At 39.0% G+C, this 13,039-nt stretch overlaps 1 protein-coding gene across 1 annotated transcript; it reads right to left on the bottom strand.

Moving 5' to 3' along the window:
* Positions 1-4,545: 4,545 nt before the first annotated feature.
* LOC122658536 (ADP-ribosylation factor-like protein 2) lies at positions 4,546-11,530 on the bottom strand. Its single transcript, XM_043853545.1, has 5 exons — positions 11,350-11,530; positions 11,118-11,228; positions 10,356-10,518; positions 7,896-7,976; positions 4,546-4,690 (listed from the first exon to the last, which is right to left on the bottom strand). The coding sequence occupies exons 1-5, from the start codon at positions 11,412-11,414 to the stop codon at positions 4,553-4,555; spliced, it is 558 nt and encodes a 185-aa protein (XP_043709480.1). The 5' UTR covers positions 11,415-11,530; the 3' UTR covers positions 4,546-4,552.
* Positions 11,531-13,039: the final 1,509 nt, after the last annotated feature.

Raw genomic sequence — 13,039 nt, 5'->3', positions numbered from 1 at the left:
CAGGTGATGGGAGAGTACCTAGGCGGCTCAGAAACACTTTTCCCATAAGCAAATATACAAAGGATGGTTTATCTTGAGAAATGTTTTCTTGGGCTGGGGTCTTACAATGTAATCCATCAGAATAAAATTGGTAAGAGCTGAAAAAACTATTTTTTCTCACTGAACGAGAGATTAAATTTGGGAACAATCAAAAAAATAGTCCAATCCCAGTGTAGGTGGAGCCAACCATCCCCCATGGAAGTGAGTTAAAGCAGATGAAACAGTTTATGGTAAAAGCTAACCCACCTAACCCATGTGCCACAGTCAATGTCAATACAATTACGTATAACAACCTAAAAAAGATGTGCTGCGCATGCGGCTGCTTTATATAGAAATGGGAAGTAAACAGTGTAGATTTGCAGGAGCTTCCAGTAAGAGCTTGGGAAGTGCCTCATATCTACCACCCATGAATCATGACCCACCACCTTCTTGGCATCAGATTCGACCATAGCTCACTATAAGTATTCTCAGTCTACTAAAGGCTGAGCCTCTGGACTTCATAAGCTGAATGGAAGTCTAGATAGGGGGAAGAGGCAGGAACTCTGTGGGAGGCAGGAGAAGAGATACAAATGATGCCCTGTTAGCTTTGGAAGGAAATGGAAATGGAAATACAAATCCAGAAGAGGTAACCAAGTCCCACCAGACCCAATTTGCTCTTTTACAGAAACTACTCACTATTCAAGAAAAAGTTACTGCTTTGTAGAATTGATCTGTCTTCCACATTTGGACACTTCCCTATACATGTACCTTCCATTTGAATCCTATAATGCATTCTTAAGATTCTTTCTTTTATAATTAGCAATTGCATTCATTGTTTTTGCTGATTTGGATTAGTATATTGGGGATTAACTCTTACCAATGACCAATCCAAAAAGAGTGGTCCCTCCTCCCAACCACCCATAACTCCTCTCCCAAAATAGATTTCTTACTGATTCAAACCCCAATTCCTCCTTTCTATCTGGTGTCTTAGGATTCAGTAACTTAGAACATAATAATTTGACAGTTAAAGTACATAGTCGCTTCCACCCATTTAGATTTTTAGAATCCTTATTTCAGTGTTTAGTGTAAGAAATTCCCACTATTATTTCGCTGAGTAGTAGACTCTAGACTACTACTACTACTACTAAGTGAAAGGCTGGAAGCAGTAAATGGTTCAAAATTTATCGTACATCTGGTTGAGGCATAAGATCAAACACTTGCACCGTCAAAAGCAACACTCCATGTCAGACTTTGAAAAGTGGATCACTAATGGGGTCTAAACACTTATTTAAGGTTCAAACCGCAATGATGGTAAAGAAGAAAGAAAGAAGATAAAAACAGTACTGACGGGCAGCAGAAGCTTCGGCCGGAGCAATAGAAGCGAAAGCCCAACGTGTGAGATGAGAAGATGGCAGCACAGACCGCAGAGGTTGCCTGAGTTGCTGCTTTTACCTTATCGTGCAGGCAACACACTGAACACAGTAATAATAGTTAACGTGCGGGACTGGAATCTGTACAGCTCTCGGGTTTCGCATGCTTGGTACACTGTAACAGGTAAGGTAAGTTTTGTTTCCAAGTTTTCAACTTTGAAAGAGTTGCTGGGGCCCAAGTCCAGCAGTCCACTGGGTTGGGCACTTAAATACTTCATACTCTGCCCATCTGGTTAAACCAAATGAAATGACTCGGACCAGAACCAAACTCCATATATATATGGGTGGTCTGAATCGAACAACTCGGCTGCATTGCATTGCGGATCAACCGGTCTGACCCAATTACTCACTAGGGTACAGTCATTCACCTATGGGGTTTGTACTGGTTTGAAATCGAATCAATAATATGAAAGAGAGAGAGGGACCCACCAATTTGCTGGTCCTTAAAAAAGGATTGATTATGGCTTCAGCTTCTGAATTTCTTCTGAAGGCGATACGATCCGATCCGTGGTCCCGGCTCTCGTGTGCGGATTTTGAAACTTTGGAAGGGCAGCTCACGTCCACTTATCTTTCATCCCCACACGGCCACACTATCAATCACTGAGGCGGTTTTGGGCAGAATGATTAGGTGAGACGGTACTCTGGTCCAGGGTTTCCAGGCATATGAGCCATATCCTTTGGCGTTTCTCTTGCAAACAGTGACAAAAGTTGAGTGAGTTGGGTTTCATTATTTTTCTGCAACTTCGTGATTGAAAAACAAAAAAGCCTCTCCACTATTTGTAAAAAGTCATGGAGCTAAGGCTAGCCTTTTTAAGGATTTCCCAGCCTATGCTATGCTAGCGTCTGCTTCTGCTGTCCTATAGGAGCTTTGTTTGGACTACTTTGAGCCAATAACTGCAATATTCGCCCTCTCCATTTGAAGGTTATAATAAGCATGGAAAAAAAAGGAAAAAGCTTTCATATACACCCGTAATGTAGGGTTCAGCCCTCAATCTACATCATTCTAGGGTCCTAAAACATCCTCGTATATATGGTCTGCTGTATCCATATGAGATTGTTGGTGCTGGGTGATATCGATATTGTACCAATAAAACGGTAAAGATCAAAGGTAAATTAGTAAAAAATTACGATTTTTCATTTAAGAAAAATCAGAGGTAAACTTGTCTGATATAGGCTGATTTATATCGATCCATATCAATATCATATTGGTTTCGAAGATGAGCCATACCTGATCTGGATACTGTGCACTAAAACCATACCCCCTTCGCCCACACTCAAGGGATTCCTCCTTCACGAATCACCATGACTTTAAGGAAAACTCAGTCCAAACAAAGTGAGGACAGGAGAGTCAAACCCTGTGACTTCCTTGGAGCCGGCACTCTTATCGCAAGAAACCAATAAACTGAGCAAGCAGTTGTTTTAGCCAATACTCACTTCATCCATGCAAAACAATGAGAATGGAATAAAAAAGAATTGCAACGATAATTTTTTTTTTTTAAATCTCATAGTTTGAAGTATATCAATGTCAGAATAGTAAATGGAGTGAAGCAATCCTCCTTAGACTGTGCCACCCTTTTGGTAAGGATGCAGGGACCTTCACTCTAGCCTAGGTTCCACATTGTGGCGTTTCTGAGGCAATATTTCAACCCAAAACTAATAGTCCAAATCGCAACTCTCTTATTATTGATGTATAGCCAGGGAACCCATGTTGTTATTTCGGTTTTTTCTGGAAGTGTTGTTGGTGCTTGAACATTGTGGATACGTTATCATCTAGAGATTTCTTATTGAAACCACTTAAAAGGTGTCAAATAATTAATTGGGGAAATGTTCTCTCCGTGGGATGTAGGGGCCACACCACACGCAGCAACCAATGAGAGCTAGTGTGCGGACACATTGGTGGTAGAATTTCCATCATTCATGGAGGATGCATCGGTCATTTCCTCCCCCTCCTATGCAGACAACATTTCTCTAAATTTAAAAAATCTAATTTTACCAGTCAATTATGAACTTTTGGGAACAAAACAAGGGCACAAACAAGGTTACATGTTCTCATATAACAAAGGGGGGGGGGGGGAGTGTTCTCTATGGAGGAACATGACCACTACGCGTGCACGGGGGACAATGAGAAAGCGCAGAAACATCATGGGGGTAGGACTTCCACCTTTCATAGGAGAAAAGATGGTCATTTCGCCCCCTACTATGTCTAGGCACGGGCAAAACACTGCCCCACAGAGAACTTTTCTCCATGTCAAAATTATGCTTTAAAAATTGTCCCTCCTATTTGAAGAGTAGAGACAAGTGAAAACGAAAATGTTGAACTCACCATAGCTGTGGTGTCCCAGGTCCAATCACATGTTGAGTAAAATCATATTAATTCAATTTATGAGGATACTATGTAACCTGTTTAGATAGGCTGGTAAGCAACTCTGAGTTCATTATTGTGAAGTTAGCGGAATTAATAAAAAATAAATACATAACAAGAGAAAATCTCTCATGCATGGTGTGCTATATGATATATATATTTTTTTTCATTCATTTCAAATTTCCAACGCACTTAGTCTAGTGCTTGGACTAGTTGACCCACCACCAAACCTGAATGCGTCACGATCCTCCGGTTATTAAACAAAATTACTTGAAAGCAGATTTGCGGCTATCAATTCTAAATTTCTGATCCAGCTTTGAGGACGCCTGATAGGCTACCATTTATCTTGACATGTTTCGAGCATTCAGGCTGATCTGATCCTGAGCTTCAAAAACTTGTCACAATTGTTGCTGATTGGACCAACTTTAAATTATCACTAGAAGTGTTGTTGGGTACCATTAATTTATCAAAGCTAAAGTTGATAAACATACAGTTCTTCGCAGCCTGCAGGGTTGGGGAGTTTGGAAGTGGCTCTTGGGTTTAAGAGGTAAGACACATCATGAATCATGAATACCATCTTTGACATCTCCCAAAATGGAAAACCAACCAACCAGATGAAGCTTTTTAGTATTCATCACTCTAAAACAATGCTATTACCATATTATTTTACAGGAAGAAAGCAGACAATCACAAAATATGTGAGCTGTATCTGGATTGTGGAACATGAAACCTTATGGAGCATCTAGTCAAGGACATAGATTCGAGAGGCAATGTCCTGAACCAACCAGTCAAATCCCTCGAGCAATCCTTCTCCTCTGTACGCACTACAACCCACAATTTTCCAGTGCCGGGTTTTGTCCATAGCATCCAAATTGAGCACCTGCAAGGAAGGACGCAGGAGACAGATCAGTTACTCGACAAGTAGATGGTCCCATCCAACATGGAAATATGGAACAACAGGAATGGGGGACACAAATAGAGGAAGCTAGTTAAAAAAATAGTACAGAACAAACAATTGGAATCTTTTTGTTTGAAGATATGCCCTCCTACCAAAGAAACAAATGCATTAGAATTGCCAGCCTAATCTAAGTGACCATGAGCTTATCAGAAATGGAGCAAGTCCAAGAAAGAAAATGTGAAGTAGAAACGGGAAACAGCCTCTTATTTGGATGTATTACAATCACTTATTCCAAAAGCTCCAGTTGTTCAGAAGGACATACAACAATGTATATTAAACCCCACCTACTCACATGCAGACCCACATTACACGGCTCTGCATGTGGTACAAGGCATAGGGGCACAACAACACACTTCCCCGCACGTGCAGACCCCCATACACTGCTCTGCATGTGGCACCAAGGGGCACAACAACACTCCCCCACACCTACCAAGGATTGAACATCCGACCACCCGACTCTGATACCATGTTACAGCTGCTAATTCCAAAAGTTTGAGCTGTTATGAAGGCACACAACAATATGTATTGACAGGATGGTTAAGCTTATTTTGGGAGGAAATGACCCCTAAATGGAAACAAGAAACAATGCAAAAAAAAAAAAGTTTCTTGAGAAACCTTTATGTTCATGTGGAAAAGCTTTCCTGGTCTAAAATTGACATCAATTCAGCCACAATAAACATGAACTTCATTGCTCTATCTGAACAACTATCTCCACTACAATCATATGGATCCAAGCACCTGTAAATTGAAGTTTCCATGTCCTTCGATATGTTTGGTTAACAAACATCCCCAGTATGCTGAAGAGTCGGATGAGGAATACAGCATGTTTGCTGCACTGGTTAATTTGCAGGGCTCGGGGTTAGCTGAAATACTAACATATTGTAGAAACGCAAATCTATGCACGATGCAGAAAACACAATGAAACAAAAAGGAAAAAAAAAAATCAAACAGCCACAACGTAAGGATACAAGTGGTACAGCAAGGTGCCTATGTCCACGATGAGATGAGCAGTTTTCACTAGCAATGGAGAAAATGGTTTCAAGCTCTCTTCCTCACGTCTCTCTGTGTTTACAAAGAATTCTCCATAACCCTAATAACCCCCATCGCTACCAATTTAAAGGGAAAACAAATAGATACAAATTACTGGGGCTCAAGCCCTACAGGCTTTTAACAGCCGTTCGGAGGCCGCGCACAACCCATACATGCATTTAGTAAGTGCTAATCTATTTACCAATGAATGTAGAACCGAACTAACAGTATTCCTGTGGTTCCCATTCATGCAACACAAGACAGCTTGCCAAAGGGAAAATAAACATCAGCCTGCCATTCAAATAAATAATGTTCTAAACAAAATTCAAAATTTGAATAAAAATAAAATTAAACATATTAAGTCCAAATATTGTGATAAAGACATTATTACTACTCATGTATAAAGCACATGCCAACAGTTTTTCATGGTATGAGGTCATATCCATTATGTACATCACACTCTTCAGACATGACTCTTTAAATTAAGCCTTGAATTGTTTTCTTTATGCCTCGACTAGGGGCAACCTTCACACTATAAGCTTCACATACTCCTTTTGCAACACTGGAGAACACTTTCGGGGTCAACGACTAGGACAGCAGCTATACTATACCCATTTCTTTATAAAGGCTAGGGCTAAAAATCTAGTTAAAGGCAGTCCAAAGGCAACATGCAAGCCTCAAGGTACAAGAGAAAAGCTTAGTATGTTTTGAAAATATATAATCACGAACAGGATATATAAAACTTGTAATGGCAGGAGATTAAAATACAAAGCGACAAACTAAATCACACCCCAATTACTTTGGCTCAGCCACCAGGTGCCATCTCACGATTCTACTCTATCTTTGCAGGCTCTGTTATATGGATTTCGTTCCACCATCCCAGCCAATGCACACGTTTTACGTCTTTTCTCACTATAAATCCATAACCCTTTCAGCAGTGCCCTCATTATTTTAGGGCTTCCAACTTGTAACAAAATACAAAACACACATCCATTTGAAGATGGCAGCTTGGTAAGTTGGTACAGTCTGTAAAGAGTGGGTGTTCTAGCGCCTGCTAGAAACTAATCACTATCCCACTTTCCTTCCAGAAAAGGAACCAAATACACATTCTCATTGGCAATATCATCAGTCTCCATAGCACTTAATTCTACCATCTCATCTGACTCTCCATTGTTTCACCAATCAATACTTGGTTCCCTTTCATGCAGTCACTCCATTGTTTCACCAATCAATACTTGGTTCCCTTCCATGCAGTCATTTCTGATTTATCCTACCTATGGTTGTCACTCATTCATTTCAACATCTTTTCTTGACTACACTGGTTGCACAGATTTAACATTTATTAACTGCCAGCGGTAAGCTCCATAATCCTATAAAATTTTCCTTCAATTGGCACACCAACGAATGCACTTTGGAAATACATGCACTTCATCCAGCCAGATTAAATCCATCGAGAAACATCCTCCTAAATGATTCAGGAGACAATGAAGCAGAGTCCAAAGCTTTGTATTCCAAGGCCATAACCCAATGTCAAATCCTCATAGAGAAACAGAAATCAATTTCCTATAAGATCACAGCCATATTATTCAGCTCCTTGTTCCTCATCACAAGTCTCCTGTGAACATAAATAGGGTCAAAAGAATGGTTCACCTCAAAATCACCACTTTCAAGACAATCCATTTGTAATGAAGAAGTCTCAAACTGACTAATTTGTGCTTTGAGGAAATTCAATGAGTTCTCTTTTCTTCTTCCCTCCCCCACCCACCCACCCCCCAAAAAAAAAATAAAAAAATTGGCTGTGTGTTTTCATGTGGAAACTAAGGTTTGAGAATTAAAACAAGAGAAAAAGAAGCTTAGTGTTTCTAATTGATTCAACATTATACAAATATGATAGTCCCATTGGATAGGAGATTAAAAGGAAGGAATAGATAGATAGGCACACGTAACGTGGACTACAGAAAAGCTACAATATGATTAGTAGTCTATTACTGGTTCAAAAAGACTACCAAACAAGACTGATATTTTAAATGAAGAAGTTAGATATACTATAGTCAAGACCATCTTCAAGAATCATGAGAGTGTTAGCCTGTAGCCTTACCTTAGCTATTTCATCTGGTGTCAGAGCACCTTGTATGTCCTGCTTATTTGCTAGTATCAGTAAGGAGGCTCCAGATAATCTCTGTTAAAAGCACAAACAAGTGATCAAAGAAAATAAAACAAACATTAACATTTTAAGAATCATTCTGGCAAGTTGGCCAGTAAAATGGACTCTTCAATGTACCCTAGTTAGCAACAGAAGAAAATATCATTCATAAAAAAATTCAAAATTATTAGAAAAAGCACAAGAGGGAGAGCCTTGGCGCAACGGTCAAGTTGTGCTATTGCAACCTGTTGGATGCAGGTTCAAAACTTGGAAACAGCCTCTCCTGTGAAGCAGGGGGTAAGGCTACCCACATTTGCAACTCCCAGACCCTGCAGTAGTGGGAGCCTCATGCACTGGGACATTCTAGCCTCTAGCCTAATTAGAAATAGCACAAATAAATTGCAAATCCAAATTGCACTCAAGTTTCATACCTTAAATTTTTTTTTATTTTAAAACTTATGGTTCATGTCACTGATTTGGCATGATTTCGAGTTCAGTTTTGGATTGATTTCATGAAATAGTCAACAAATAGATTTTTTGACAAGAAATTGAAATTGTTTTGGTTGTATCAATCTGAAATATTTCAAGAATACGAAATCCATTTGATAATTCAATTTCTGAAAATAGATTCTCTATATTTCTTTGGGAGGGGGTGCTGGTGGGGGCATGGTGGTAGTGAGACCATCAGGATAAGAAGAAGGGTGGTGTTTTATTTTTAACATGAAATTACTGCTTTGCCCATCAAATTAACCATGTGCTCATTAGAGAGCAAGAGTGAATGAAATTTCAATTTTAATTTTGAAATTGAAAGAGCTTCTCACCTATTTCAAGATTTCAGTGAAATTTGATTTCTATTTCACTGAAATAAGGTACAGAAATCAAACCAAACAACTTCCAAAATAGAAATCACCCCATGAAATTGAAATAAAAATCATACCCATACCAATACCAAATCAGCCCAAATCAGCCCTAAACTCTATCCAACGTTGTACAATAAAATTCATAAGCTTGACCAGGTGAACATTGGTGCAACTCTGCTTATCCACTGGAAAGTAACAGTAGCATTCCTCCACAAGTATCTTTATTCAGAGAAAAAAACTTTTGCACCATTGACAGCCAGGTCGTATTAAAATTGCAGAGAAAAAGTAAAGCTGACTTTTTCTTTTTTTTTTCTTTCTTGAAGAGGATTTAATAATATTACGAATTTAGTGACAATGTTGTCCTCACAATTAATATTGTTAATCTGAAAATTTCAAATCAAAGTAGTAAATGAATATTAATTTAAAATTCCAAATTCTTGACAAGTAATTGCTGAAATATATGAAAATAACTAATTTTTTAAGGATTGGTGGGAAAAGAAATCAGCAATTATAGCAATGTTACCATGATCAGCATAAGGATTACATCTAAGACAAGTCTGTCACTGAGCTCCTAAGAGCAACTGCCAAGGACTACCAGGAAACCTTTAGAAACTGGTAATATGACATAACTTGGATCAACAGATAAAGTTTATCTTTATCAACTTAAAATGTACATGAAGTCAACTTTGAGGCTTCATTTCAATCTTCTCAAGGACTCCTAATGGATAGTGAAAAATCAAGAAATGCTCCAAATACGCCGCATTGACACATTTTCCCTATACTTTTTCTCTCCAGGTTCAGCAGGTGAGTACAAATAAAACAAATTCCACAAACCAATGCCTTTAGTATCAGTCATACAGCATAAAATTAGAGAAGCTGAATGCCTTTTCTTAGGAACCCATCCATGTAAAGGTATAAACAAAATTTTCCTCATCGAGCAAAGAGAACTCCAACAAATATCATAACCTAACCATTTAATATATATCTTTTTAAAAAATGAGAGTCATAGACCTGAGGTCCATAATCCTCAACAGACAAGACACATTTGACTGTACACTAGGCCTACCATTCAATGAGTTACACATTCAATTGATGATCCACCAAATGGGCAGGGCTCTAAATTGCATAATGTGAAGTTTTAAGTGTGGTCATATCTTTGGCCAAAAAATTAACATATGTAGTTGATGTCATTATCAATAAGGTAATGTGACACACAGGGTTGAGCCACCATTACAGAGTTTGGTTTTCAAAGTATATCCATATGAATTTCTTTATGCTTGAGCTGAACAAAAACGTACTAAGGCAGAAAAATAGGATGAATGTCGAAAAAATTGTTAACCCCTTGCAAATGCCGAGTAGAATCCAAGGGGGAGACCTGGCAGCAAGAGTGGCTTGATCCAATGAGAATGAGTGGACTCATTTGGTATGAGATCAGTCAAAAACTTCTCCATGAGTAAAAATAATATGGTAATGATCCATTTTAAAGGATGAGAAACATGATTGCAAAAACAACTCTACTCCAAAGCCATGGCAATGTGGGTTAAAATGTAAATACCTCTTCTTTCAAAAGATTATCCAACTCCTTTTTGCAATCATCTAATCTTCTAACATCTGAACTATCAACAACCCATACCAAACCATCAGTCTGTTCAAAGTAGTTTCTCCAATAAGATCTTATCGTTCTTTGGCCACCAACATCCCATATATTAAGTATATACCTGGCAAAGTAATATCAAACGCAATATCAATATCTAGTTGAGATTTTATAATAAGTTGGGATTGGGCACAAGCTCAACTTCTTAGAATAGGCTACCACCTGGGGCTTGGTTTAGCTGAGGAAGGGATTCACTACCCGATTAGTCTCCCTATACTACTAGGCACTTTATATGTGTAACAAGTTGCAGCTCAGGACTTGCAGATGATACTAGAGGTACGGTTGGTAGGTAGTTAAACTAGGAAAGCTATATAATGTTGTTGTTGAATATAAGAAAAGAGGTTGAACTATCCTTAAGGACCTAAGATGGTGGCTCAAGAGTCTCATAAATAGACCAATGTTATATTTAATCTTCAGTTCCCAACAGACGTGACTACAGGGAACTCTACGGGGTTTTCATCATAACATAGACACCATATCTGCATCATTATATGACAAATTTCCTCCGAGGGTTTAAAAGAAACCCACCAACCAAGCCCTAATGAAGCAGACCTGTTGATCTGTGACGGGAGTATAAATTGAAAGAGAAAACCAAATGCAAACATTTATAGTGAAACATTGTGCAATCATTTCCTTCTTTGAGGGCAAAATGTAGAACCTTACTTTTCATAATTGATGGTCTTAATATTGAAGCCCAATGTGGGACTGATAACGCTTGTGTCCTCCCCATTAATTCTCAGCACAATCGTGGTCTTCCCGGAATTATCGAGACCCCTAGCAAGAAATAACCGAGTGGGATAAAGAGAATAGAAAGAGAGAAGCAAAACAATTGAGGAGCAGGGTTAGCAGTAAATAATGGTAAGCAGTGAAGAAGGAAGAGGCGTTAAGAACATACACCATAAGAATCCTCATCTCTTTCTCTTTCCTCTTGATTTTCCTGATGATGCTAAGAAGCCCCATTACTAAGATCAAACCAAATCCTTATGACAGATCGATCCACTGATGATGCCTTCCAAATGCTTTTCTTCGAATCAATTTCTAAGGGAGTTTTCTAGCTTCCCATTCAAAATGACTGAATAGTTTCAAAAGGTGCTAACTATGTAGCCAGGTGTATGGATCAAATCCACCCTTCAACTGGCGATGTCGGTTGCGGGTTACACGTAACATATGATTTCCTACAACAAAAAATGAAAGAACGAAATAAGAAAAGGAACTTTCATTGCTCCATTGAAAAGCTTTAACCTACGGATGAAGGCACTCCAAACGATCTGCTAGCTGCTAGGGAATCTGAGAAAATCTTCTCATCAACTCAGGTTCTCCACCGGTGGAGTGAAATGAACCGTTTTCTCGGAGAAGGGGTCAAAATTGGAACCGAACCAGACAAACCGATTCGAATCGAACTGAGCCAGATTGGGCCGTCTTCGGGTTGAGATATCACAACCCTGCAACCGAATCGTACCACACCAGAGTTCTCGACATCGAAAGAATCCGATAACCGAAACCAGTTCATAACCCAAATCAAAATCGACCAAAATCAAATTGGACTCGAAACCATACTTTCCTTATTGGTTTGTTTTCGGATTCACATATCTTCACTGAAACCAACTCAACTCAACTCAAATCGAAACCGGCTCGAAACCGATTGATTTAATCAGCAGATAATTTAAAAACTATATCTGATTCAATATCAATAAACTGTATTCTGACAAGCTTTGGACATCAACCTGAACTCATGAAGATCTACATAATTTCGTGTCCATGGAGTCCTCCAAACGCTCATGTCATGTCTGTCCATCCTTAATCCGCCCAGCCCTTCAAAGCATCATCCATATACCAGCTTGTTATGGCTTAATTAGTCTTTGATACTTTTGTGTGTAGTAAGAACAAACTCAAAAAAGAGAGACAGAGTAATAAAGTAATAAAGGACCAAATGGAATTTGTTTGGGATGCAAGCAAGAATAATCCTCAAACCTTTGATTGGAGATATCCTCTGTGAAGCCTCAACTAGACTCAATGTCATCCATCTTATACAATTTTAAGATAGTTATATCTATAAGTAATCTTTTGTGAATGTTGAGATTACTTCAGACATGCATTGGAGACTTTGGTTTTTCATAAACTAGACTCCCAACACTCTTAAAGCTGGAACAACTGCTTAAGGGCTTAGCTTTTCTTGTACAATTAGATAGAGGAGAGACTGAAGTCTAAAGACTTAATAGTCAGTGAGATTGTGTTTTTAGGTGATGGAAGGCAGTCACCGAAGATTTGGGGATGAGCACAGTGCATTGTTTGATCAATTCGAACGACTGTCCTTCGAGATTCAACTCAACCAAGCGATATTGGGTAGGAGTCTTTCGGCGCCCAGCAAGTTTCGATCAAATGCGCCACAAGGCTCCAAACTACAACCTATGTTTCGATCACTTGCGCCACAAGGCTCCCAACCACAAGTGCAACAAGGGAACCGTTCAAGATTGCCAAAGGTCCTGAAGAAACTATTCAGGTCAATTTTCGTTAAGTTTGGAAGAGGGGGAGACCCAGATGTGAAAAATCATGTCTCTTTTTACAAGGCTTTGAGCAGATCTTTA

The sequence above is a fragment of the Telopea speciosissima genome, chromosome 1, assembly GCF_018873765.1.
Source record: "Telopea speciosissima isolate NSW1024214 ecotype Mountain lineage chromosome 1, Tspe_v1, whole genome shotgun sequence".
NCBI lineage: Eukaryota > Viridiplantae > Streptophyta > Magnoliopsida > Proteales > Proteaceae > Telopea > Telopea speciosissima.
This window is presented reverse-complemented; position numbering and strand designations above follow the sequence as displayed.

What these genes read in the sequence shown, in the direction of transcription:
- LOC122658536 (XM_043853545.1), bottom strand. Translation starts at nt 11,414, where the DNA reads ATGGGGCTTCTTAGCATCATCAGGAAAATCAAGAGGAAAGAGAAAGAG. An exon ending in AAGACCATCAATTATGAAAA is followed by an intron (nt 10,519 to 11,117) that starts GTAAGGTTCTAC and finishes TTACTTTGCCAG; the next exon opens with GTATATACTTAATATATGGG. An exon ending in ATAATCTTTTGAAAGAAGAG is followed by an intron (nt 7,977 to 10,355) that starts GTATTTACATTT and finishes TGCTTTTAACAG; the next exon opens with AGATTATCTGGAGCCTCCTT.